The sequence below is a fragment of the Vipera ursinii genome, assembly GCF_947247035.1.
Source record: "Vipera ursinii genome assembly, chromosome: 3".
NCBI classification, from domain to species: domain Eukaryota; kingdom Metazoa; phylum Chordata; class Lepidosauria; order Squamata; family Viperidae; genus Vipera; species Vipera ursinii.
Window position 1 is genome coordinate 33,048,065 of NC_139516.1, and position 26,915 is coordinate 33,074,979.

A 26,915-nucleotide genomic window follows, 5' to 3' on the forward strand; every position below is an offset into this window, starting at 1 on the left:
TTTGTATAACAATAAGTGAAAAAAATCAAAATTTCTACACAAAATTAATTTAAACCTCTTGCTATTTTAAAATATGGATTTAATAACTTAAACATTTTCTGAATGATGCCCCTTTTGGATATCAGGCATAAAACTTAATTTTTCTGAAATTGGGAAATAATTCAAATATGAAATAAATAAGAGACCTGCAGATTTAAAGAAGGAAAAGCTTACCAAACAATCCAAAATTTTCACCATGATTCAGTGTATTTTTTTTTGCTATCTAAAGTTCTATCATTCCTCAGTTACAGTTATATTTCCCTTCAATACAGTATTTCAGTTCAAATCAAATACTTCAATACAATGATTCATATTGCATTTTATGTAAATAGTTAATTCCAATTTACCAATTCTTGGGGCTATTTTATTTTTTACTTAAAATTTCAATTTTTAAAACTGCCTGAAGACTCTAGTGTCAAAATAATGCATTCAACATTTTTAAATAAATGTGATCAAAGTTTTCTTTTTCTGAATTTGCAGTATCTAATAGAATGTCACCTGATGTTGTGCAATGTATTGCGACTTTTTCCCCATTGCTGGCAATGGGGTGGGCTCAGTTTTGTCGTGATGCATCCTGTCTGCGGGCCGGCAGTTTGACATTCCTGTAATAGATTGATAAATAAGTAACTGGAGTTCTTGTTCCTCACTGGGCTAGGTTGTTTGTTTGCGACATGATGTTGCCCAACTAGGTAATATTCTTGCACTATTTGGAAATCAAAATTTGCAGGCAAGCAACTAAACTCAGGAGCAGCAAGAACTCCACAGTTCAATCCTGAGCAACAGACATTCCCTTCTATTGAAATAAATGAATTACATGTCTATTTCACGTTTATTATACTTTAAATAAGCTTTTATTTTTACTAATAAAAGTATATTACAAGTAAATATGACCAATTACTATGATGGAAAGATTTAAGAAAATTCTTTAAACATGCAATTTTATTTTTCATAAAGGAAAGAGCTGTTTAATTTCTTCTAGAAGTATTTTTCTCATATGACTAACTTGTTATTTTGTTCTATTTTTTATTCAGTTCCAACTGTTTATTTTTTTTGTAGACCTTCTCATAATCTTAACCTTGAAAGTGTTCTGTTTGGGTTCAATTTTCTTACATAGTCTGTGCTGAATTTTGAATATGTTTCCATCTTCCTGATTAAATGTTTAAAATGCTACATTGTTTTTAGTCTCATTTTTTTATCCTATATTTCTTTATCCAAAAACTTAATTGATGAGGCCCTCAGTCTAGTTTAGTACCAGTTTGGTTGGGAGAGAGAATGAAGTTCTTAATTCATATCATTAAAGGCAGATCAAATTATTACTTCTGCATCCTTAAATTCATGTTTACTAGTTTTTTAAAAAATGCCAGACTACATTTTCTTAAAAATATGAAATGGAAAACATAAATAAATCTATTAATAATGTGGTATTAATCTTTCCAAAATTTCAGTTCTTATTTACATGGGTGATGGCTGAGAGTGACAGTTGTGACACCATGAATGTATAATGTTTTGAATATGTTAGATTCAATCTATACTAGTCTTAATTGCTACATATGTGGTATATTAATGCTTGTTGTTAGTTGCGAAGTTGTGTCCGACCCATCGCGACCCTATGGACAATGTTCCTCCAGGCCTTCCTGTCCTCTACCATCTTCTGGAGTCCATCTAAGCTCATGCCTACTGCTTCAGTAGACTCCATCCAGCCACCTCATTCTCTGTCGTCCCCTTCTTCTATTGCCCTCAATCTTTCCCAGCATGAGGCTCTTCTCCAGTGAGTCCTTCCTTCTCATTAGGTGGCCAAAGTATTTGAGTTTTAGCTTCAGGATCTGGCCTTCTAAAGACCAGTCAGGGTTGATCTCCTCTAGGACCGACCGGTTTGATCGCCTTGCAGTCCAAGGAACTCGCAGGAGTCTTCTCCAGCACCATAGTTCAAAGGCTTCAATTCTTTGGCGCTCAGCCTTTCTTATGGTCCAGCTTATACTGCCATACATTGCAATTGGGAAGACCATAGCCTTGACTATACGCACTTTTGTTGACAGGGTGATGTCTCTGCTTTTTAGTGTGCTGTCTAGATTTGCCATGGCTTTCCTCCCCAGGAGCAAGCGTCTTTTAATTTCTTGGCTACAGTCCCCATCTGCAGTGATCTTGGAGCCCAGGAAAATAAAATCTGTCACTACCTCCATTTCTTCCCCATCTATTTGCCAGGAATTGAGAGGGCCAGATGCCATGATCTTGGTTTTCTTAATGTTTAGTTTCAACCCAAGTTTTGCACTCTCCTTCTTCACCCGCAACAAGAGGCTCTTTAGTTCTTCTTCACTTTCTGCCATTAGAGTGGTATCATCTGCATATCTTAGGTTGTTGATGTTTCTTATGGCAATCTTAATTCCAACTTTTGATTCATCTAGCCCTGCCTTTCTCATGATGTGCTCTGCATATAAGTTAAATAAGCAAGGCGACAGTATACAGCCTTGCCGGACTCCTTTCCCAATTTTGAACCAATCAGTGGTTCCGTGTCCAGTTCTCACTGTTGCTTCTTGGCCCGTATATAGATTTCTCAAGAGACAAATAAGATGGTCTGGTATGCCCATCTCTTTAAGGACTTGCCAGAGTTTGTTATGATCCACACAATCAAATATTAATGCTACTTCACGGAAAAGGATGACAAATCTAGTTCTTAGTTACCTATATTTTAAATACAACCCCCCCCCCAGGCTACAACTTTAAAGTTTTGTTCAGTGATTTCATTGGCATGTTAGGTGCTAGTATAGTGTAAGAAATAAAACCTCTCTTTAGCAAAAATAAGAATATTGATTATTATGTTTTACAGCAACAGAAGCTATGAATCATGGACATTACATAACTTTGCAAAGGTGTACCCAAGAGCACCGTTCTGATGCAATCAAAGCTTTCTATCCTATCTAGCCCTAATTTTGTTCATTTAACCCCTGCTCATCTTGCTTCATAAGAATTAGTTTAGGAGGGTAGTGACTGGCAGTTCCAGAAAGGGTGAACCTTAGTATCAGGGTGGTGCTGCAGCCTTGAAGGAAGTTGGTCTACCAGCTCCTGAAGAAAACCTCTTGAATCCAGAGGATTTTATTAACTATTATCTAATTACAAACATTCCTTTTATGCATGAAGTCCTTGAAAGGGTAGAAGCTCTGCAGCTGCAAAAATGGAAAGCATTGATTATCTTGTCCCTTTCAGTATGAGTTCAGACCTGATTTGAAGATAGAATCAGCCATAGCCAAATTGATCTCTTGCAGGAGTGAGAAAGAAGCAGTGTGATTATCGATCCTGTTTGATCTCTCAGCAGGCAGTCTCAAAGAATAGTACTATTGACTCTGAACTCTGGCAACTATTCTGCGAGATGCCGTAATGCATTATTTTATGCCCAGTGGTATTTAACATTTCTAGAAAATTGCCGGAGGCATCACCAGGACTTTTGAAGCTGGGTGTCATCAATGTATACATGACACTGGGATCTGCTTCTCCATAACAACTTAATCAGGATAAGCTATATATGTTCTGAACCAGAATATTACCTACCACAATAGATGAAGGCCAGTACCGTGAAGTAAGATTAAATTTCAGCAAAACATTGTGGGTGAGGTCCCAGGTTTGAGAATTAAAGAATGTATCTGCTCTAAATGGGCTGCTCTGACTCAGAAGGAACAAATTCATTGTTAAAGGTGCTCCTAGAATTAAATCATTGGAGTCCCAAGTGATCCCTGAAGCTAGGATTTACTGTTGCCTGCTTCAACTGGTAGGTAACTATGCTATTTCCTGGACAGGAACAGCCTATTTACACTTGTGATGGAATGTGCACCTGGAAAATCAGTGGATAAGAGTTTTGGAACACAGAGTTTCCTAGAGAATGGCCCAGATTAAGAGACTGAGCAGTCCTAAACTGGAGAGGGGAGTGGGTTCAGGGTAGCTACACTATAGAATCTCTCAGGATATATCTAGTGGGTTAGTTTAAGCTTTAAGATTTTATCCACTAGATATAAGCAAATAAATGCTTGGACTCAATTGGATTTTGCTGTGTCATCTTTGGATTGGGCCTGACAACAGTAGTCCATTTGCTGGTAACTTCATATGGAGATTACTGCAATATATTCTGTTTGTATTTGTTCTTGAAAATGCAAGATGGTACAGAATGTAGAAACCAGGTTATTGAGTGAACCACTCAGTTATTTGTTGAAGGAAGTGCACTGGATATCAATTTGATATGAAGCCAGATTCAGAAATTTGGATATAAAGCTCTAAACATCTGAAAACCAGGATCTGTCTTTGTATTATTGACCTGATTACTTATTGAGATCATCAAGTTAGGTGCTACAATATGTACTGAATGCTGCTGAATCCTGGTGGCTGCTTGCAGGTGGCTTTTCCCTCTGAAAGCACCCATATTTTGAAATGTGTTCTCCTGTACTTTGGGAAACACCTACTTTTAGGTGCCTGTTGAAAACTTGTTTCTTCACCCTTCCCAGCATGGAAGAATTAATTTAAATATAATGATTGATTGGAAAAGCTGGCATGCTGCAAAACAGGGGTGTCAAAACTGCCAGCCCGTGGGCCATACGAGTCATCTGGAAGCCGCGGCCCGCCCCATTGCTGGCAATAGCAAAACAGTCCTCCGGAGTTTGACATGTCTGCTACAAAACAATACCTTTCATTGTTAAAAATACCTCTAGGCTATATACAGGCCCATTGGCATTCCAAAAGGATAAAAATGGTTAGTGCTTTGACCTACTATACCCATCTGTTAAGAAAGAAGGGCAGGCAAATAAACTGAGTTGCAAAACCCAGATGCTCCTTAGATAGCAGCAACAAGCTAGAGTTTATTGAACTTCTTTGCAACTATTTAGTGTCATCTTGACTTTAGGAGCCAAGGCATGGTATCCTTTTAGAAAGCAATATGGGTAGAATGCAATAGCTTCACCAATTCGCCTCCTGAAAATGGTTTTTTTATTAGCTCATTTTGGCAACCATTTTATGAATAAGTAAACTCCCCACATGATAAAGTAACCATTTTCTGAGATTGCCTACAAACTCTATTTCATACTTCAGATAAATTCATCAGCCCAGAAAAAATATTATGATCCAGACTTACTGGGCTAGATGGGTAAAATCTAACTTGAAAGCCCCACACTAAAGACTTCATCCAGTCTCATTCTATTTTTAATACTTTTCATTTGCCTGCTCAGTGTTGGAAATATCAGTCCGAGAAAAAGAAATAGTTGGACAAGAGACCTCGTCAGTCAGCCTGATGCTGGGCTTCTGCATTTGCAAAGAGAGCACATACAGTTGCCTTGGAAACAACAGTCAACTATATTTACCAGTTATGGTGAACAAAACCTGAAGCTCTCTGGATACTGCTCTTTTTAGCATCATACGGGTAGCTTATTTCTTGAATTATCCCAGCTGTTAGCTTTGTGATATTAAACTCATAAAGAAATGAGTTAGAGACAAGGGAATCTAATTAACACAAACATTTAAAAATAGGATGGGGAGGGGAAAAGTATATACAGAAGGGTTCATTTCTGAAATAGGGCTCTCCTGGGCATTTATTATCAAGAGATAGAGCTGTAAAAAGTCCCCTCACAAAAAGTGATAGATAATACTTTAAGATCAGGGGTCGGCAACCTCGGCTCTTTTATGACTCGTGGACTTCAACTCCCAGAATTCTGGGAGTTGAAGTCCACGAGTCATAAAAGAGCCGAGGTTGCCGACCCCTGCTTTAGATAATTCAGGCAGTAATGAGTTTTAATGAGCAAAACTGGATACTGCCCCAATTCCTGCTGTGCTGTTTCATTGTGGTGGGGGGGGGAGCAGTGTTCCTGGGAGGGGGGAGCAAAGAAGTCAAATGTATACGTTTCCAGCCAGATCACTCAAGGCATGGAAGTCAAACCAGCTGCCCAGCTAAAGCAAGCAAGCAAACCCTTGCATGGGGCAGCAGAGATAGAAAACACATACCTTAGAAGAAATTCCTTTCTTACCAAAATCTCTAGTACTAAAAGGTGAAATTAGATCAGCACTCCAGCCATTACATGGAAGTCTACTGTTACTTACAAAGCTGGAAACATGTAATTTTCTTTTTAAATGAATTGAAAAAAGACTCACCTAATGACTATTAACCTTGTGGTTCTGAAGGTTTTTTTCAATCTTAAACAATTTTTAAAAATCTCTAAAGTGACTAAAAAGATGAGATTTGATTAAAATCCAAGTCTTAGCAAACCTGCATAATTAGCTCAGGGCATGATGAAACTTGCAACTCACCGCTGATTGGAAATAGCTGTAAAATGTTTGTTTCAGCTGTCTCACAAAAAAACAGCTATCTAGGCCAGAGGTCCCCAACCTATGGGCCGCTGCCCACTACTGGGCTGTGGCCTCTTGGCCATCTGGCAGCGTGAGTGGCTGGCCAGTGCACGCATGCATGTGCGCACACTCCCTGCTGTTGCACCAGCGCTAGCCAAGTTGTAAGCCTCTCGCCGGCGCTAGCCAAGCCGTGAGCCTCTCGCCGGTGCTAGCAAAGCCGTGAGCCGCAAGCCTCTCACTGGTGCTAGCCAAGCCATGAGGTTCTCGCTGGTGCTAGGTGAGCCATGAGCCTCTTGCTGGCAGTAGGTGTGCTGCGAGCCTCTTGCAGTTGCTAGGCATGTTGCCAGCCTCTCGCCAGTGCTAAGTGAGCTGCGAGGCTCTCACTGGTGCTAGCCAAGCTGCGCACCAGTGCTAGCAGCCCCATATGTAGAGCTCGCTTGCTCACAGCCCCGTTTGTGTGCACACAGCCACATTTACGTGTGTGTGCATGCGCACATAAAAGTGCCTGTCCCTCCCTTTCCCACTGGGCCGCCAACCCAGAAAGGTTGGTGAGCCCTGATCTAGAGTACATGAGAGTAATCAAGAACCAAGAAGAAACCAAGAATTAGATTTGGAAGGTCATGAATTAAGGTTTGGATCGCATGGTTATTTATGGTTTGATAAAGTTAAAGTTAATGTTGATTTTAATAATCACTTTGTTAGACATGCCATACTAAGAGTATGGAATAAATATAAAATAAGATTCTCCACCAAGTTGCGTCTTTGGGTGTCCCCACAGGAAGCTTTTTTTTTTTTAAAGAAAAGAGATTGTTGCAAAGCCAGACTGGTGGACTTATGCTAAAATAATACTCTTCAACTCTGGTGACCCTACTCTCAAATCAAGGGAAGATTTAGAATCAGAGGGTTATTCCTGTCATTGGTTTACATATCAACAACTGAAAGAAATATTCAAATTAGATAAAAAGAGTTATATGTTTGATTTTGTTAAAAATGAATTTGAAACATTATTGTGTGGCAATGATGAACATATTTCTAAGGCTTATAAAATACTATTGAAGTTGAATTGGGAAATGAACATGTAAAAAGCATTGTATGATACAATGGGCATGGAACTTGTATATAATGTGATGCTGGAACAATGGGAGAATATGTGGATGAAAAGCTTAAAAATTATACTGAATTACAATTTAAAAGAAAACTTTTATTAGGTAATGTATCACTGGTATTTAACACCAGACAAGTTATCTAGAATGTTGCCTATTTCTAATATAAAACTTTCTAAAAGAATCAACAACATCTTCGTGTCTAGCAAAAATTTATTTACTAATTTTACTGCTGTAGTTTTAAAAGTGAAGAATAATTTTAAAAATGTGAATTTAATTTGTCAATAATAAATTAACTTTATTAAAACATATTGAAGATATTTTTTGGGCTTTTATTTTATGTTCCTACTGTAATCCTAAATTTATATAAACTAACCTAGTTCAAAGGATGAAATCCAGTAGAGGAAAAACTAACAATACAAAATTTTGAATATCTCAGCTTTGTTGGCCTTAAATCAACTTGTAAACATTTTCACAGCAATAAAATAAGTGAATCATACATAATTATTCTTTTTATCTCTCTTAGCTGTTACTAAACACATTACTTAACCTTGAATAGTAAGAAAGTTAAATTGCATTACACTACTGCTATTTTTGTATAATGCTGTCTTACAGAAAATATGAAGCATGGAATATCTAAGTATTTGTCTGATTTAAATGTTTAGCATCTTCTTCCAGAAATATCATTTGATGTTTATGATTCAGCCAGACATACATTCATCTTTGTCGAAAGAGGAAGAGGTTACTATTTCTAGAGGCTTCAACATAGCCTCTAACTATTTGAGAATCCATAGTCTATAGTTTATAATATTTTTTTTAATCTGGGATCATTTCCTGCATTGTAAACCTTTTTGTTTTGCTTTTAGGAGGAGTACTTTGCTATTCAACAGTGAATCTCATTGATTTCAGTAAATATGGATGAATTGCAAGATGTCCAGTTAACAGAAATTAAACCTCTCTTAAATAATAAGGTAAAGAAAGTTGTGTTTGAGCATGAGAAAACTCTTAACGATTTTATACTATATGCTAACTATGTGTAGGAGGAATATATATTACAGTTTTCTCCTGTTGGATGTAGAATTTAATTCACTGAAAAGGTCCATTTAAAAGTCTTGAAAATTACAATATTTAATGTAGAAACAATTCTCCCAAATGTTTCTCTTTTGCTCCCCTGAAACAAATTCTAGGTTTCGGGTTTCATGGAGCAAGCTCTTAATCTTTGCTGTTGCTCACTGAAGTGCCATAAATATCGATTTCAAATAGTCTTGTGGCATTTCAAAGCAAACAGATCTATTATGGTTAAGCTTTTGTTGATTGAAGTCTACTTGAAAACATCAAAGGCATAATAATTGTTATAAAAATATTTATAAATGTTCAGGCATGTTTTTTAATGAAATCTTCAAAGCTAAAGGGAAAAACTCCAGTGGACAGGAGGCTGCAGAGCTTTATTGCCCACATAGTTATCTTTTAAATGTATTTGTATCCCACCTTTATTATTTCACATACATCTCAAGGCAGTGAACATACGCAGCACATCTTCCTTCTGTTGTTTTCCCCACAACAACAACCCTGTGTGGTGGGTTGGAGTGAGAGAGAATGACTGTCTCAAAGTCATCCAGATGATTTTTTCTTGCCTAGAGGGTCTCTTGAACTCACAGCCTCCCGTATTCTAGCCCAGTGCCTTAACCACTTGACCAACTGGCTCTCATGACCTTCCAGTTGGTACCGTAAACAGAGTATATTGTGCAGTGATCTTGGAATATATTTATACAACATATTCATTTCTGCTTTGCATTATGCAGAGTTACAGATACATAGATACGCCAAAACAAAGGCTTTTATTTTGTTTTGTTTTTAAACTGTTGATTAGATTAACTGCTCTCTATAGACAGCATAGAAGGAATGTTTCTAAGTAAACAAATTAGAAGGCTAAATTAACTTCAACAGTACTGTTTTATCTTTAACTTTGATGAAGTTTCTTTAGCTAAAAATTTAAAATTAGTACACTTTCAAGGGGGTATGCCCATGTATATTAAGTTTTGTGTTTGTGAATAATTGATTTTAAAAAAAAAAATCTGGAGTGAAAGGAAGTGTATCTGCCAAAAGGGAGGGAATGGTTTCACGTGCACAACCTAATCCCACACATGCTCATCTGCCATTTGCGTGGCCCGTTCCCAATGGGCCACAGACCAGTAGCATTCCAGTGATAATTCTTGGAAACATTTTGCATGCAAAGCAACCATCATTCAGCAGTAGTCCCATTGTTGTAATGTTTGCATACTTTTAGCATATATAATTTTGATGAGTCTTTCAAAATACAATTGAAAATAAAAACTTTAATTTATAGCCATGAGATTATCTTAAAATTTGGAAGTATTTATTCCTTGAGAATGCATTTTGTTGTTAGAAATCGTGGCATTTTCATCATGATATGGAATGGATTGATTTCTAGGATAGAAGGCTGGTGGGGTAGGGGTGGGGGAATTGTTACTGTTCTGCATTTTTTATTGCAATTTAATACAGGAAGCTTCAGCTCCGTACTTATAATTTAGTTTTAACTAAGGTGTTGGAATAAGCAAAGTTTATGGTTTGTTGATCAATGGCCCATTCTTATATTGACAGAATTCAGCTCGAAACTTCCAGGACTTTGACTGTCAAGTAAGTATTCATACTGGAATGTTTCTGCTTTGTCATTCTTTCCTATTTTTAAGATAAATTTTTGAGATGAAATTGAGAAAGCTGTAGGCCACTGCTTCTCATATATTCATTTTTAGTTATCTGCATATTGAAAAAAATGTATTTGTCTACCACTAAGCTACAAGAGTCTGGTTTGGAGATGATTGTTTCCCATCAACCCATGAACCATTGCTACAGTTATACAAAGTCTTTCTCAGATGCAAATATACATTTCTGTTAAGGCTGTTTTCCCACATCTCAGTATGGCCATATCACATTTTGGACTTTTTTCCTATCTCCTAATCTTTCAAATCAACTTCCCCCTCAGATCACATTTGGAGTCTGATTTTATCAGGTTTAAAAAGCTTAAAAACTGCCTTTTATAAAAGTGGAAGAACCATTCTTTTTAATTATAATATCTGTTACCAGTTTGGATAGTGCTATGATTTAGGAAGGAAGAAAGGACACTTATTTATGCCACAGGTAGTCATTGACATAATAATAATAATAATAATAATAATAATAATAATAATAATAATAATAATAATAATAATAATAATAAAGTTGGAAGGGACCTTGGAGGTCATCTAGTCCAATCCCCTGCTCAGGCAGGAAACCTTATAGCATTTCAGGCAAATGGCTGTCCAGTCTCTTCTTAAAAACCTCCAGTGTTGGAGCATTCACCACCTCTGGAGGCAGGTTGTTCCACTGGTTAATTGTTCTAACTGTCAGGAAGTTTCTCCTTAGTTCTAGGTTGCTTCTCTCCTTGACTAGTTTCCATCTGTTGCTGCTTGTCCTGCTTTCAGGTGCTTTGGAGAATAGCTTGACTCCCTCTTCTTTGTGGCAGCCCCTGAGATATTGGAACACTGCTATCATGTCACCCCTTACCCTTCTCTTCATTAAACTACACATACCCAATTCCAGCAACCGTTCCCCATATACATATACATACAGACAGAGAGAGAGAGAGAGAGAGAGAGAGAGAGAGAAAATTAACAGGGCTTATCGCTCAGTGGGTTAGGATGCTGAGCTTGTCGATCAGATGGTTGGCAGTTTGGCGGGTCGAATCCCGAGTGCCACATAACAGTGAGCACCTGTTACTCGTCCCAACGAGTAACCTAGCAGTTCGAAAGCGTGTAAAAATGCAAGTAGAAAAATAGGGACCACTACGGTGGGAAGGTAACAGTGTTCATGGCGTCTAGTCATGCCAGCCACATGACCACGGAGACGTCCTCAGACAAGCGCTGGCTCTTCGGCTTTGAAATGGAGATGAGCACCGGCCCCTAGAGTTGGAAACGACTAGCACGCATGTGCGGGGGAACCTTTACCTTTACCTTTTATCGCTTAGTTGGCTATGACGAAGGTATGTCGAGGGTAAAGAAGGTACACAGGGATGTGCAAATGTTATGTAAGGAAAGATTCTGTTACATATGGAAATCATGACCCAATAGTCATCAGTTGTCTAGTAATCCATCTAAAAATGGATATAAAAAATATGGAACCTAAGCAAAGTCATTCTGTTGGTTGAACAACATTCTGTATTCACATGCTAGAATAAGTTCAGACAAAAATCCTGATTGGATTCTGCTCTTTGGCACATCTTGAGTTGTTGGAGTCATTGTGTACATAATTGGCTTACATTTCACAAAGTAATCACTCTAGATTTACACTTTCATCTATTTATATAGAATACCATAGAAACCAGCATTGCTTGCATAGACTCTCTTGCTGTTCTATTAATAGTTTTGCTCTGTTGATTTTGAATAATTTAATTTACTGTGCTGGTTTATATTTGAGCAATTAGCTTAGCATGATTTTTACTTCACAACATAGTTTTGCATTTGGACTATTTATTCAGAATCTAAGGAAAATGTACATCTATAAAAGACTAAAGCCACGTATTAGATAGAATCTTGCTCCTGTTTGTCAGAATTTTTCAAATCTTAACAACTGCTATAGGTGAGAAGGACTTCTATGTGGTTCAGACACAAATCATTTAGAATGTTAGTGATCATATGCAGCCAGAAAGCGTCCATTGTATGGAAGTATTGTAGTTTAAAAATATTTCAAAAATATTCCAAAATTTTGGCTCAATAAGCAATTACATGGAAGGATTTCTTGTGATTGTAGCATATACTGTAGGCTAGATCTAAGTTGGACAAAACAGAGTTAATGAGATTCAGTATAATCAATTTGTCTGGCATAATCTATTTTTTATAATACAAGCACAAACTCTTTGTGAATATTCTTTAACATGTTAGAGATGTAGTATAGTCTAAAGAGAGCATCAAAGCATGCCCATTACAGTAATATTTTCTCTATCTTTTTTTTTACGGCTTAGTGTTTAGAGCGAACCCTATAACATTTGAAAGCATTTTGAATTTCAGTTGGACTATATGTTACTGCCCTGTTTTCAGTTGTTCATATTCAGATTCAAGCTAAAAACTTCAATGTATAGCTGCTTTCCCCCCCAAAAAATATAATTCCTATAAGAAAACCCAAGCTTAAAACCTATATATTTTCACGTAAGATGTCTTAGTACCTTTCTCTTCTCAATCAATACCGTATTTTCCGGCGTATAAGACGACTTTTTAACCCATGAAAATCACCTCAAAAGTTGGGGGGTCGTCTTATACGCCCAGTCGTGTTATACACCGGAAAAAAATCAGCTATCGGGCGGGAGCCAGCAGGACTGCCCTGCGCACGCACGCGCTCCCCTGCTGTTAAGGGGCACTCCTTAGCAGCCGGGGAGTGCGCGCGTGTGCAGGACTGTCCTGCCGGCTCCCGCTCGACGCTCTTCCCTCTTCAGGCAGCATCCCCGAGGACTCCTTAGCAGCCGGGGAGCGAGCGAGCGGGAGAGCCAGCGAGCGAGCGCGCAGGCAGGTGGGCGAGCAGCACCTGCTTTCACGCCGTGCCAGAATTTCTCCCGCGCTCGCACGCCGGCCTCCCAGATGCCCCTCGCGCAAGCTCCGGATGCTGCTGCGCGCCGCGCGCCGAAAGGGAAATAGCGCAAAATAGCGCGGCTTCGTCTCTTTTGCGCTGTCTTGCGAGCGGGAGAGCCAGCCAGCGAGCGAGCGCGCAGGCAAGCGGGCGAGCAGCACCTGCTTTCGCGCTGCGCTGGAATTTCTCCCGCGCTCGCGCACCGGCCTCCCAGATGCCCCTCGCGCAAGCTCCGGATGCTGCCGCCCGCCGAAAGGGAAATAGCGCGAAATAGCACGGCTTCGTCTCTTTCGCGCTGTCTTGTGGGCGCTGCCACCACCACCCCTCAAAGTGCGTCTCCCCCCTCCACAAGAGGGTGTCATTTGTCGTGAAAAAAAAATTGGAAGGGGAGAAAGCGCCTGACGTACGTGTGGGCTATAGGTAACCCAACCCTAGACCGTGGCAGCAGACGGCGTTGGGATAGGGGAGGCGAGGCCTCTTCTTCCTTCCCTCTGAAGAGGCAGCCCCGGCAGTTCTTCTTCCACCGGGCTTACTCCGTTTGCTGAATCTTTGTAGTTACTTACGGTAAGTAAGTGCTAGGCATTTTTAATAGGTCGCATCCTTTCTTTTCTCCACGTATTGGCACCTCGCCTTTCTACGCTCTTACCTCTCTGGCGCTGTGTTTGAATACACCTACATGCTGCACGCACCGGTAACTTTAACAAGCCAAGATGACATCAAAATGATTGTACCACTGATACAACAAAATCATTGTAGCATTGATATGAGGGTTTGGTCATTAGCATTCCTCCACATGCCTCCCTTTCCCCGACCCGTGAATCCTTTGCAAACACACATGATATCCATCAAAATCCCTTTTCAGGGCAAACCATATTATGAATTCTCTTTTCCCCCCCCCAGCATTTTCTTACATGAGAGATTATAAATTAGTCCTAAGGAGTGCTCGTTAACAGCTGGGGAGCGCGCGTGTGCGCAGGACTGCCCTGCTGGCTCCCGCCCGATGCTCTTCCCTCTTGAGGCAGCATCGCTCCCCGGCTCCTAAGGAGTCCTCGGGGATGCTGCCTCAAGAGGGAAGAGCATCGGGCGGGAGCCGGCAGGACAGTCCTGCACACGCGCGCACTCCCCAGCTACTAAGGAGTGCTCCTTAACAGCTGGGGAGCGTGCGCGTGCGCAGGACTGCCCTGCCGGCTCCCGCCAGACGCCAGCCTGCCCTGCTTCCTCCACAGTGAGAGGGGAGGGCATGCCTTCCCGGGCTCGCTGGTTTTCCGGCGTATAAGACAAAAAATCTTGAAAATCATCTCAAAAGTTGGGGGGTCGTCTTATACGCCCAGTCGTCTTATACACCGGAAAATACGGTAAATGGATCCCATGAAAGAACTAAATCTGTAGAAAAAAATGTGTGAATCCTGCTGGGTGTATATATTACACTTGAATATATTAGGAAAGCTCATATGCACTATTCTTTTCACATTTCGTTAATGAAAACTGAAAGAGTACATAAATGAACCTTTCCTGTTTTAACATCCTCTCTATAAAATTCCTTTCTCTGAGCAGTTCTTAAAATATAAAATTCACAATTTGATGAGAACTTTGTAAAAAGATGATTTCTAGGATCATTGTTTTCTGATTAGGAGGCTTTTCCTGCAGATTAATAATATCCTTTTTCTTCCCAGGTGTTTTCAGGTTTTGGGCTATTTACTGGGGACTATGTCATGTTTTCTCTGTAGAAGGTTATTCCTCTTTAATCTCAAAATTGACATTTTGTTCTGTAGGAGCATGATATAGAGACAGCTTATGGAGTTGTCCATGTCACTATGCGGGGCACTTCAAAAGGCAATCGTCCCGTCATCCTAACATATCATGATATTGGCCTCAACCGTGAGTCCTTTTTTTCCATGGTATTTTCATATGCTGACTCACTGTATTGCATTCATATTTTCAGAAATAGAAGTGTTTGATGCAGAAACAGTTCTTTTAATTGACCATAACTAGAAAACAATCACGAACCTTGCCGTTTAACTTGTAGTTACTTTTTATCGAAGTAAGAATCAGGAACTGGAGTGGTGCTTTCACGGTCATTTTGTGGGTTTGTCCTACAGATAAGTCCTGCTTCAACACTTTCTTCAATTTTGAAGACATGCAGGAAATCACACAACACTTTGCTGTATGCCATGTTGATGCACCTGGACAACAAGAGGGGGCTCCTCCTTTCCCTTCTGGGTAAGTATAATATTCCTTTGATCCAGAACGTTTAAAATTGAAGTAGGTAGGGGAATAGCCAGATTTCCAATATTGGCTTACTGCATGTAAAGAGATACAGTACTGATTTGGGAGACATAGAAATACAAGTAGGAATGATGCATGGGTAATGTATGTAGATATATTACCTGGAAGGACAAGCCTTTTGTGACCCCTTTAGGCCCCTGAGTTGAAAGCATTTTGATCACTACAAATCTGTAATCTGATTAAACATGTCCTAGATTAGAATCTGTTACTATGGAACTTGCTAGCCTTGGAATAAAGTCCTTCTATGTCAACTTCATCTTTTCTGATTTCAGATACCAGTATCCTACTACTGATGAACTCGCCGAAATGCTTCCTGCTGTTCTTACGCACCTGAGGCAAGTATGCAGAATAACCCTGACTTTCCTTTATTAACAATCACAGATGCTAAATAGCCTTTCTTTGATGTTTGTCCAGAGGAGAAAGAACAGTTGTTGTCATATTGCAACAAAGCCAGTGGTTGTAAAGTTTATTCAGGAGCCATCTGTAGAATCTTATTTCTTACCATAAATCATATAAAGGAAAATTGTATAAGTAGTATGATATTAAGTTTCCATAAATTTGATGGGTTCCTGCTAATAGAAAGGATACTAAAGGATTCTCTTCATTTTCAACTTTTTTTCAGCCTAAAAAGTGTAATTGGAATAGGAGTTGGAGCTGGTGCCTATATTCTCAGCAAGTTTGCGGTAAATAGCATTTGTTTGTGCTCATTTCTTTGTTTCAGCTAATTAAGTCTGTTTAGGCTCTAGATGTCCATGTAGAATCCAAACGTAGGAGTGATACATGTAGTAGTGAGCAGAACGTTTTTTTTATTGAAAAGTTTTAAAATACATTTTATCTTTAACAATCCCCCCCTCCCCCTCCCCTACCTATCCCTCCCTACCCCTCACCCCCCTTCCCCCCCCACGACTTCCCAGAGCTAAGTACAGGGTATAAAAACAAAAAACAATCATAAGCATCCATATGCTACCAACAATAAATTCTTAGATCTATCACTCTCTAGCTCAAATAAGACAACTACAAACAATACTAACATTTCATATAGAAAAGAAAAGAAAAGAGAAAAGAAAATAGAAAGGAAGACTTATTCAAATGCTAAATGAAACTTTTTAGTCCCATATTTGTTCTGGATATATTCAATCCATTTTTTCCACTCCATAATATATCGTGAGCAGAACGTTTTGCCAATAGTGGCAAAAACAGACTCATTCTTTAGAGGTATAAATGCCCTAAAATGATGAGTAAATTTGAGGCAGTTAATTCAAGATTATGGTTATCATGCTATTGTAAAAAACAATTAGTGCATCATCATCATCTCATAAAAAAGAGTATGTTTACTTTTGAAAACTAAACTTGCCAGCCTTGCCTTGTGTTCTAAGTTACATTCCCTAACACTATGACTAAAATTACGTTTTAGTCATTCCTTTTTATTCATAGTTTATATTTCATTATTAGATTATTTTGTACAACTCATGGTGGCAAACATAATGATTCCCACAATAAACTGTTTATTTCCTATGTTTATATATTTATTATACTGTCAAAATAAAAATAAACCAGACTGCAGCATAAATAGTCAGAAAAATAAAACTTTAATATTTTCCATTCTGTTTTCAGTTGAATCATCCAGACTTGGTAGAAGGCTTAGTGCTAATTAATATTGATCCATGCGCAAAAGGTTGGATAGATTGGGCAGCATCCAAGGTAGGATGGAACTCTCTGTTTTGTGACCAGGGTGATAATATTGTCCTGGATGACTAGAAATTCAAAAAACCACTGAATAAGTATTTGTTTTGGACTATCACGTTTTTTTCTTTTCCAAACCCAAAGGAAGGTGAAAGAATAGAGAAGTGGCTTTATTTATTTGACATACTGAAATGTATTTTGATACATTTTGTGTAGCTGTGTTCTAGAGTTTCTTTCAGCCATAAACCTGGCCTTGGGTCAAACAATGCACGATTTAGAGAAAATACCTGCATGTATTTCTAATACTAGAATTACAGATGGATGAAACAAGCATGTGAAAAAACCAGATGTGTTAATATAGAACTGAGCAGTGCCAATATATAATTTTGTTTTGGTTTGTTTATTTTTCAGTTTTCTGGATGGACAAGTAACCTTGTGGATATTGTTTTAGCTCACCATTTTGGCCATGTAAGTTAATTACAAGTTTTAATATCGAAAATGCCAGTATATATAAAATTAACCTTACATATACCAATAAACTGTTCTTGTTCCTAGCTTAGGAATTGTTTATAAAAATGCTTATGCTTTCATAATTTTAAGTTTTATTCCTGAGATAGGTGTGACAGAAGATTGATAGATAGTAAGTATAAACTGGAACTCAGAACATCTGCAGTTATATAATTTTTACCTGCTTGTAGTCTGCAGTGTACATTACCTTCTTACTTTTTACAAGATAACTAAAGTGTGCTTACTTTTTTATAGTATAATTAACCAGACAAATAATTATAATATTTGTCATTCCTCAGGAAGAACTGCAGGCTAATTTGGAGCTAATTCAGACATACAGACTTCACATTGCGCAAGACATCAATCAGGAAAACCTTCAGCTCTTTGTTACCTCCTATAACAGGTAATGTGTCTATTTTGGATCCACACTGAAAAAAACTCTTATTTTTTCCACCCTAGTTTTGAAAGTATAAATTTATTTATTTATTTATAATGAGACTTGTATGCCGCCCTATCTCCCGAAGGACTCAGGGCGGCTAACAACAATAAAATACAATAAATACAAATATTAAAAAAGAATTACATTATGTCGAAGTCCCACTAAAATCAATAAAAACATTTAAAATCATAATTAAAACCCCATTATCATCAGTCCAGGTCGGCCTGTTGGAAAAGATACGTCTTAAGGTCACGACGAAAGGACCAAAGGTCTGGGGCCATCCGGAGCTTTAAGCCAGACATGTCAAATGCGTGACATCACGTGATGTCGCGCAACGTATCGGGATGGTTTTGCCATTGCCGGCAATAGGGTGGGTGCAGCTTCCATTCTCAAATCAGTATATTTAAAGTGTTCCATAATATTTAGCTTTAATTTCAACTGTAGAGAGCCTGCAAGATAGTTTAGGGCAGGGGCTCCCAACCTTTTCTATACCCCACGCCCCTAGAGCGTTTCTGATATATACTTGCACCCTTTACAGAAGTTCGAAGTAACAGCAACAAATTATGCACATGCACTGTAATTTTGAAAACCCAAGTTTTCACACACCCCCAGGGGGTGCGAGCAACTCCGGTTGGAAAACCCTGATTTAGGGGAAGGAATCTTTTTTTTTTTTTGTCTTAGTTTTTCAGTTTTATTACCATTATAGTCAGTAATGTTGTAGATTTTTTTCCCCACTACAAAACCTCTTCTAATTATTTCTTCATATTTTTCTACTTTTTTGTTTAAGAAAGAAGCAGCACATGAGTATCCCTTTAGAAACAGAATATTTAAAAAGGGCCCCCTCATAAAGCTAAACGTGCATTCCAAATCAGATGTAATGCAAGAGATGCATGATCTGTTCTCTCAATAGCTTCTCTTCATTTCAAAAGTGTGTGAGAGTGTGTGTTTGAAATATCTGTTATTTTAACATACGTGGTCCAGTGGTTTTTAAGAACTAGCTTAAAAAAATTAGAAATGATTGGGACATCTGATTCTATGTAGCCCACATTATATGTTATTTAACAAGGGTAATAAGCATATATCAATTCATTCTTCGAACATTCATAGCCATAGTTTGAGACTAGATCCGTTTAACTACCAGTTCTGACAAAACTAATACTGAAATTAGATGGTTTTAGCCCCATATTTTTATTACCAAGGTTCAGTACTTCAATAGTTTCATATTTTTGCCCATGATAATTAGTCAAACTCTATTGACCCAAGATTTCTGTCTTAGTCTGTACTTCCCAGATTTCAATTGCTTACTTGCTTGTTTATTTATTTATAAAGCTTCTGTATCACTTCAATCACAATAGACTAAACAGGTCTGTCTTTACCTTCAAGTCGTAGAGATCTGGATATTGAAAGACCAATCTTGGGTGTGAATGAAGAAGCAGCAAAAACACTCAAGTAAGATGCTTTGGCTGTCTTTCAACCATATTGCTTGAAACTGAGTGGATTTTTTGTGGGGGGGCGGCTATATTTCCTTTGGTTGGAAAAGTTACCTCCCTTCCCTCACTTTTTCTAGTGCTTTTGATAGATGTAGTAACAAGAGTTTATGTATATTTTATATATTGCATATAAAATTATTTATATTACATATGCACACACATGTGCACTACAGACACATGCAAAATATTTTTAAAAAAACTCCTTTTTGTGGGCTGAGTTTTTAGCTTTCATAAGCCTTCAGCTGAAGGTATATTGCAAAGTTGATCTTTGCCCGGAAACTGTCTCTATGAATTCATCATGCTGAGTATATTCCTGCAGCGTGGCAGAGACTCTTGTAACAGAGAGGTGGGAAACGGACTAGAAAGTAACAGAAACATTGAGCTCTCCAAGTACGTACAGAAGTTTATTCTTCCTAGTCCCTTGAACATTCAGAAAAAAAGGACTGAAAACAAAGCAGACTCTTTGGGGCCTCAGCAGTCCAAATTTAGAAATCAGAGTAATGCTCAAAACATGGTATCTAACCAGGAAAGTAAATGGATCTGGTGGCAGCAATGGTTTGAAGCCTGTTTTGCTTTCACACCAGTAGTCTTAAGTAAGTTTTCCAGCTTCGTCTGTGAGCCTATAAACTTTAATAGGGTCCCTTCCTTTACTCAGAGTAAGACTTATCAGCATGAGGAACCTGCTCTTTTCTGTGCCAGAGTAATCAGCTGAATCCCAGCCAAGCAATATGGGGGGGGCAGTTTGTTTGCCTGATGAGGTAATCCAGCAGGTGTTTTCTCTGTAGACTTCTCTTTGTTGTCTTCTAACACACACACCTGCCTTTTTTTCAGAGCAGCCTTTATGTTTAGCAGGCACCGAGTTGTCAGGCATTCAAACTGTGGTACACTGGCTTACTTATAGGAAGGCTTGTATTTTCCCTTCATTATACCCAGTGCTGCTGCCCCTCAAACATTTTGACAGCTAGAAGTGGTGCTCTGATGTATGGCAAAGTATTTAAGGACTTTATGCCCAATATATATTAATTTATGTATTGTAAACAAATGCTGAGTAAGATTGGAAAACAAAGGTGTGTTCCCATTGAAATGGAGTATGAATATAATCTGATGCCTTATATGTTCTAGTTTAATATTGCATTATTAAAACATGATCCAGATATGAGCATAATCAAAAAAATTAAAAAGCAGGATTTTTACAACAGAAGATGGCATTAATGCAGGTATATCCATGGGGAACATCACAGAGTTGGAAGTGATGAAAGCATTGCAGCACATCCCCGCACATTTTGTACATAATCATTTTGCACATACATAAGGGCTGGGATTTGCATTGTGATAGCACACGGTTAATTTCAGCATTTTGACAAAGCTTTGGAACCTGCAGGAAGCTCACCTGATGATTGCATAGATTATAATGCTAAGCTGTGGCTTCTTTACAGGTGCCCTGTCTTATTAGTAGTTGGAGACAGCTCTCCTGCAGTTGAGGCTGTGGTAAGTAACCTAATCATTAGTTATTTCCTCAACACTATCTTGCTGTTTTTTCAAATTTTTCTTTACTGGAGGAAGTAGAATTTTCTAAATTTGGAATTTGCTTTATTTGAAACATGTACAGTGAGGGGGAAAAATTATTTGATCCCTTGCTGATTTTGTACATTTGCCCACTGAACAAAGAAATGATCAGTCTATAATTTTAATGGTAGGTTTATTTTAACACTGAAAGACAGAATAACAACAAAAAAATCTAGAAAAATGCATTTCAAAAAAGTTATAAGTTGATTTGCATTTTAATGGGTGAAATAAGTATTTGATCCCCTATCAATCAGCAAGATTTCTGGCTCCAAGGTGACTTTTATACAGGTAACGAGCTGAGATCAGGAGCACTCTCTCAAAGGGAGTGTTCCTAATCTCAGCTTGTTACCTGTGTAAAAGACATCTGTCCACAGAAGCATTCCAATCAGATTCCAAACTCTCTACCATGGCCAAGACCGAAGAGCTGTCCAAGGATGATATGGACAAGATTGTAGACTTACACAAGGCTGGAATGGGCTACAAGACTTATTGCCAAGTAGCTTGGTGAGAAGGTGACAACAGTTGGTGTGATTATTCGCAAATGGAAGAAACACAAAATAACTGTCATTCTCCCTTGGTCTGGGGCTCCATGCAAGATCTCAACTCGTGGAGTTTCAATGGTCAGGAGAATGGTGAGGAATCACCCCAGAACTACACGGGAGGATCTTGTCAATGATCTCAAGGCAGCTGGGACCACAGTCACCAAGAAAACAATTGGTAACACACTATGCCGTGAAGGACTGAAATCCTGCAGAGCCCACAAGGTCCCCCTGCTCAAGAAAGCACATGTCAAACCCGTCTGAAATTTGCCAGTGAACATCTGAATGATTCAGAGGAGAACTGGGTGAAAGTGTTGTGGTCAGATGAGACCAAAATCAAGCTCTTTGGCATCAACTCAACTCACCATGTTTGGAGGAGGAGGAATGCTGCCTATGACCCCAAGAACACCATCCCCACCGTCAAACATGAAGATGGAAACATTATGCTTTGGGGATGTTTTTCTGCTAAGGGGACAGGACAACTTCATTGCATCAAAAGGACAATGGGTGGGGCCATGTACCATCAAATCTTAGGTGAGAACCTCCTTCCCTCAGCCAGGGCATTGAAAATGGGTCATGGATGGGTATTCCAGCATGGCAGTGACCCAAAACACACAGCCAAGGCAACAAAAAAAAAGTGGCACAAGAAGAAGCACGTTAAGGTCCTGGAGTGGCCTAGCCAGTCTCCAGACCTTAATCCCATAGAAAATCTGTGGAGGGAGCTGAAGTTTTGAGCTGCCAAATGTCAGCCTTGAAACCTTAATGACTTGGAAATGATTTGCAAAGAGGAGTAGGACAAAATCCCTCCTGAGATGTGTGCAAACCAAGTGGCCAACTGCAAGAAATGTCTGACTTCTGTGATTGCCAACAGGGGTTTTACCACCAAGTACTAAGTCATGTTTTGCAAAGGGGCGAAATACTTCTTTCACTCATTAAAATCAATTTATAACTTTTTTGAAATGCGTTTTTCTGGATTTTTTTTTTGTTATTCTGTCTCTCACTGTTAAAATAAACCTACCACTAAAAGTATAGATTGATCATTTCTTTGTCAGTGGGCAAACATACAAAATCAGCAGGGGATCAAATAAATTTTTCCCTCACTGTAAATAATTTATCTGCATTTTAATAATAATAATAATAATAAGTTGGAAGGGACTTTGGAGGTCATCTAGTCCAACCTCCTGCTAAGGCAGGAAACCCTATACCATTTCAGACAAATGGCTGTCCAGTATTTGCATATTCAGAACCACATAGCACTTCGTGATTTCAATGGAGGCGATCTAAATTGCATGATTTTCTGTATTCCTCTGAGTTGGTTTAGTCTGCAGGTTGTATATAGACAAAGCAAACGCCGAAAGCATCTCTGAAGGAGCTGGCTATATGAATTAGATTTGTCACTTCCTAAAGGTTTAGGGATTCTTACTCCCATCAACATCTGACTCTGTATGTTGCAGACTACATGGGATTTTCCTTTTTTTTCTTAATAACAATCTTGATAGTTTTGTAAAGATTAGTTTGTGAAACAGAGACACGCCCAGTGAATGTTTTGACTGGGTGGTTATTGAACATACATCTGAGTCCAACATGCTATTTGCTATTACAGCTGTTGATGTTGAAGCCTTCTTGAAAGCTGACATAGTGATGATATGATCAGGTTTGTTCTAGCAATCAGATGCTGAAATGCAACGGTTATTACAGGAAAGCTAGGATTATTGTCTTTAAAATTAGTGACTGTAACTAGTATTTTAGTTTTAAGTCTTTTGCTTCTAATATATAGATACTGTTGTTGCTGAGGCATTGGCTTCCTAGTGAGGGCTTCCAATTATAGTTACTGTATTTTCTGGTGTATAAGACAACTTTTTAACCCATGAAAATCTTCTCAAAAGTCAGGGGTCGTCTTATACACTGGTGCTGAAACTTTAGGGACAGGGCTGGCTAGAAAACCTGGAGCGGATCTCCCATTTGGTCTGTGCAGGGAAAGCGGGACCAATTGGAGAAGAAGCTGCAGTCTGTGATTTTTTACAGACTGGGGTCTGGGCGTCTTTCCTTCTAAAGTTGAAGAGCAGCTGCAGTCTATCCCAACTTGAAAGGCAGGTGGGGAATGCAGCAGCCAGAGCAGCTGCTTAGCTCTAAGGACACATTTGACTCAGGAACTGGGCAGGCTGGCTGGAAAACCTGGAGCGGATCTCCCATTTGGTCTGCACAGGGAAAGCTTTAGAGTGAATTAGGAAAAGTTTAATCCACTTGCACTGTTTTATGTTTACATGTTTGATGACAAACAGCCTTATGTTTATAAGTGACAGTTTTCCTACTAAGTACCTGCATGTCATAAGCATTTGAATTAAAATTACCATATTAAAATCAAATCTGATGTTTTTTAATTTTTATTTGGTGTGCGTTGGAAGAGGGGTAGTCTTATACGGCGAGTATAGCCCAAACCCTATAATTTAACAGGAAATGTAGGGGGTCGTCTTATACGCCCAGTCGTCTTATACGCCAGAAAATTTACGGTAGTTTGTCAGATATAACTATGTATAACTATATAACCATATAACCATATAAATATATTATTTTACATTATTTTATGTTTCATAGGTTGAATGCAATTCACGCCTAGATCCAGTAAATACCACACTCCTGAAGGTAACCAAAAATTAAAGATTTCTGTGATGAAAGGTGATTGTGGGAAGAATGATTTCTTACAACCATTCATTCATCAACTGTCTAAAATTACGCTAGAAGTAATGATAGCACTGAACAAAACAACTTATCACCCATGCCCACCCAAAGCTATAGCCATTGCAGTGCCCCCAGGGTCACGAGATAAAAATTAGGGTGCTTGGCAGTCTGCTCATACTTACAGCCACAGGGGTGTTGCAACTGTCTCACCCACCTATTTCCCTCCACATCTATGCCCTTTTGGTCCTCTGCAACCCTGCACTGTACTGCCCCAGCTGACCCCTGCCACCTTCTTGCCCCCACTGCTGATAAGGCATGTCAGGCCTGGCTGCTGAACCATATGAGCTGGCTTTGCATGATGGGAAAAAAAGGGGGGGGGAGAGACACAAAGCAGCCTCTCCCAGAGCTAGAACTTGCCAAAATACTACTTTTTACCACACTCTTGGACTGTTTGGGGATGGTTTTGCATTGTGAAAAAGGAACAAAGGGCTAGGAGCAAGAAAACAGCAGTTTTGGGTGCAGAGCGCATGGCGGCAGGGGTTCAGTGTGCAGTTTAGCAAGGGTGACTGGGACTGGACTAGGATGCCTACAGCTTTCTGGAGCATGGCAGATCTGGGGCCACTTGCTGCCCAGCAAGGCAGAGTGCTGGCCAGCTTAAAGGGCAGAGATAGTGCAAGAGATGGGGAGGGGGCATTAGAAACCTCAATTTGGAGCTGGGTGGTACCAAGCCCAGAATGGCTTGGATTGTGATGGGTTCTCAGCTAACAACTGGTAAAATTCACATAACAATGGCAATAAGGATTGCCAGCCTGGTGGTTGCTAAGCAGTATAGTCACATGATGGCTCACTTTACAACTATATTGCTTAGCGACCAAAATTCCATTCCCAATTGTTGTAAGGCAAGAACTTCCTGTAGAGATATTTAGGGTTTTATATATGTTTATAGTCCGTCAGTATTAATTTTACAAATCTTCAACTAACATGGTTCACAAATCTCTTCCAGCTTAAAAGAACAAGTCCTGATGTGTTATTTATTCCATCCTAGTAGCTAGGTGTGAGTGCATTTATTACATGTTTCATATATCTATTTTGTCTTTTCCTGTTTTGCCAATGTTATGTTTTATTGTCTCCCTTTTGCAGTATATCAGGGACTTGTATTTACCTGGAAAAAGTTCAGTTTTAAAATGTGTTTTGCTTCTCTATGTATAGTACTCTGATGGAGTCACTTAATAGCTCATTTTTTTGACCATCCATTTTTCTCTTCCAGATGGCAGATTGTGGGGGATTGCCCCAAGTTGTTCAGGTATATTTTTATTATAGGAATTGTCATACTTAATACATCTAAAGGATATCCATCTAATCATTTATTGCAGTTTTTAACTGCAGTTTTTAAAAAATGCCAAAAGGATTTGTAATATATACCAAATTAATTAATTATGAAATACCAAAAGGAACAACAAAAGGGAAAATCTAGAAAATTAGACTGGAAAATATCCTGAAAAATCAACAAAGATATATAAACCACCCAAGTATAATTAATTAATTATGTAATAATGCCTCAAATTGTGTATAGCAATACTTGCATATACTTCTTGATTATTATTTTTCTTTTCTAGCCTGGGAAGCTAACTGAAGCTTTCAAATACTTTGTTCAAGGAATGGGTTACAGTAAGTGATAATATAATGTCTTTGCATTAATTTCCATTTAGAGCCTACTAAGTGACTGAGATTATTTATTTCTCAATCATAGATCCTATTCTGTACTTTGGCCATCATAAATTCATACACATTATTGTACTGGAAGATAGTTTTGTCTACCACAGTAGGACCTTTGAAAAGGTCCTTGAATTACAGTTCTGCCTTTTAGTGATTTGTTGTCTAGTTTCCAAAAGGCTGTTTTAGAGAGAGTCAGATATCTAACCTGTGCTTAAAAGATTATCATTACAGTTTTTCCTACCAATAACTTTATTGGCAGAGGTGATGCATAGGCTATTCTTAAAATGTTTATCTGTAAAGGAAATGTGCATGAGCATTTTTCCAATATGGAAATTAATATCAGGTTCAGTAAAAGCCAAACAACTGAAACCATGTTGTAAATTGCCCAAAATATTCTTTATTGTTTTACTAAACAATTCTTAAAGTTTTAGAATTCAAAATATGGAAACGCTTATGGTAAGGCAAGGCTTACATTGTCTCAAGTTTGTTATAACTACGGTACCCTAACTTTGTTTCCCATTCCCTCTCTTATCTCTGCTTCCAGTCCCTTACATGCAGCTCAGTCACCTGAACACTGAGTCAGGTATCTACAAGTATATGTCTGGTTTGGCCGAGTTCCATTTTTCTTATGCATTATGCCGCTTATAGCATGGCCTGGTGATCTTTGGCACTCCAAGCCATCTCATTGTACACTTTTTGTGCTACAATCTTTTTTAGTGGTTTAATTTGCGTTGGTTGGACTATTGCATGGTTTGCAGCTAGATGGTGGTGCAGGAATCAAATAAACAAATTCCAGCTTTCTGAAAAAAGCTTCACAGGCTATCCTTGTACTGTATATAGAGGGGAGAGGACACAACTGCTTTGCACAGAATGTTTGCTGATTGACTGTATCAGGGTGTTCCCTGATCAAAGGCTTGTACAACCGTTTCACTTCTGA

General features: G+C 38.7%; 1 protein-coding gene across 5 annotated transcripts in view; it reads left to right on the plus strand.

Annotated features, from left to right (window-relative positions):
* NDRG3 (NDRG family member 3) overlaps positions 1-26,915 on the plus strand; it is a 41,764-nt gene that overhangs the window by 11,021 nt on the left and 3,828 nt on the right. For 4 of the 5 annotated variants that reach the window (XM_083358996.1, XM_083358993.1, XM_083358992.1 and 1 more), the window contains exons 2-16: positions 8,324-8,428; positions 10,080-10,115; positions 14,846-14,951; positions 15,173-15,293; positions 15,632-15,694; positions 15,982-16,042; positions 16,974-17,060; positions 17,454-17,510; positions 17,849-17,952; positions 19,372-19,437; positions 20,915-20,966; positions 24,179-24,226; positions 25,530-25,565; positions 25,879-25,930; positions 26,523-26,561. In XM_083358996.1, coding sequence (XP_083215122.1) covers positions 8,372-8,428; positions 10,080-10,115; positions 14,846-14,951; positions 15,173-15,293; positions 15,632-15,694; positions 15,982-16,042; positions 16,974-17,060; positions 17,454-17,510; positions 17,849-17,952; positions 19,372-19,437; positions 20,915-20,966; positions 24,179-24,226; positions 25,530-25,565; positions 25,879-25,930; positions 26,523-26,561 — 985 coding nt within the window. In that variant the 5' untranslated portion in view covers positions 8,324-8,371. The remainder of the gene's footprint in view (positions 1-8,323; positions 8,429-10,079; positions 10,116-14,845; positions 14,952-15,172; positions 15,294-15,631; positions 15,695-15,981; positions 16,043-16,973; positions 17,061-17,453; positions 17,511-17,848; positions 17,953-19,371; positions 19,438-20,914; positions 20,967-24,178; positions 24,227-25,529; positions 25,566-25,878; positions 25,931-26,522; positions 26,562-26,915) is intronic. The other variant, XM_083358994.1, reaches the window with a different exon arrangement.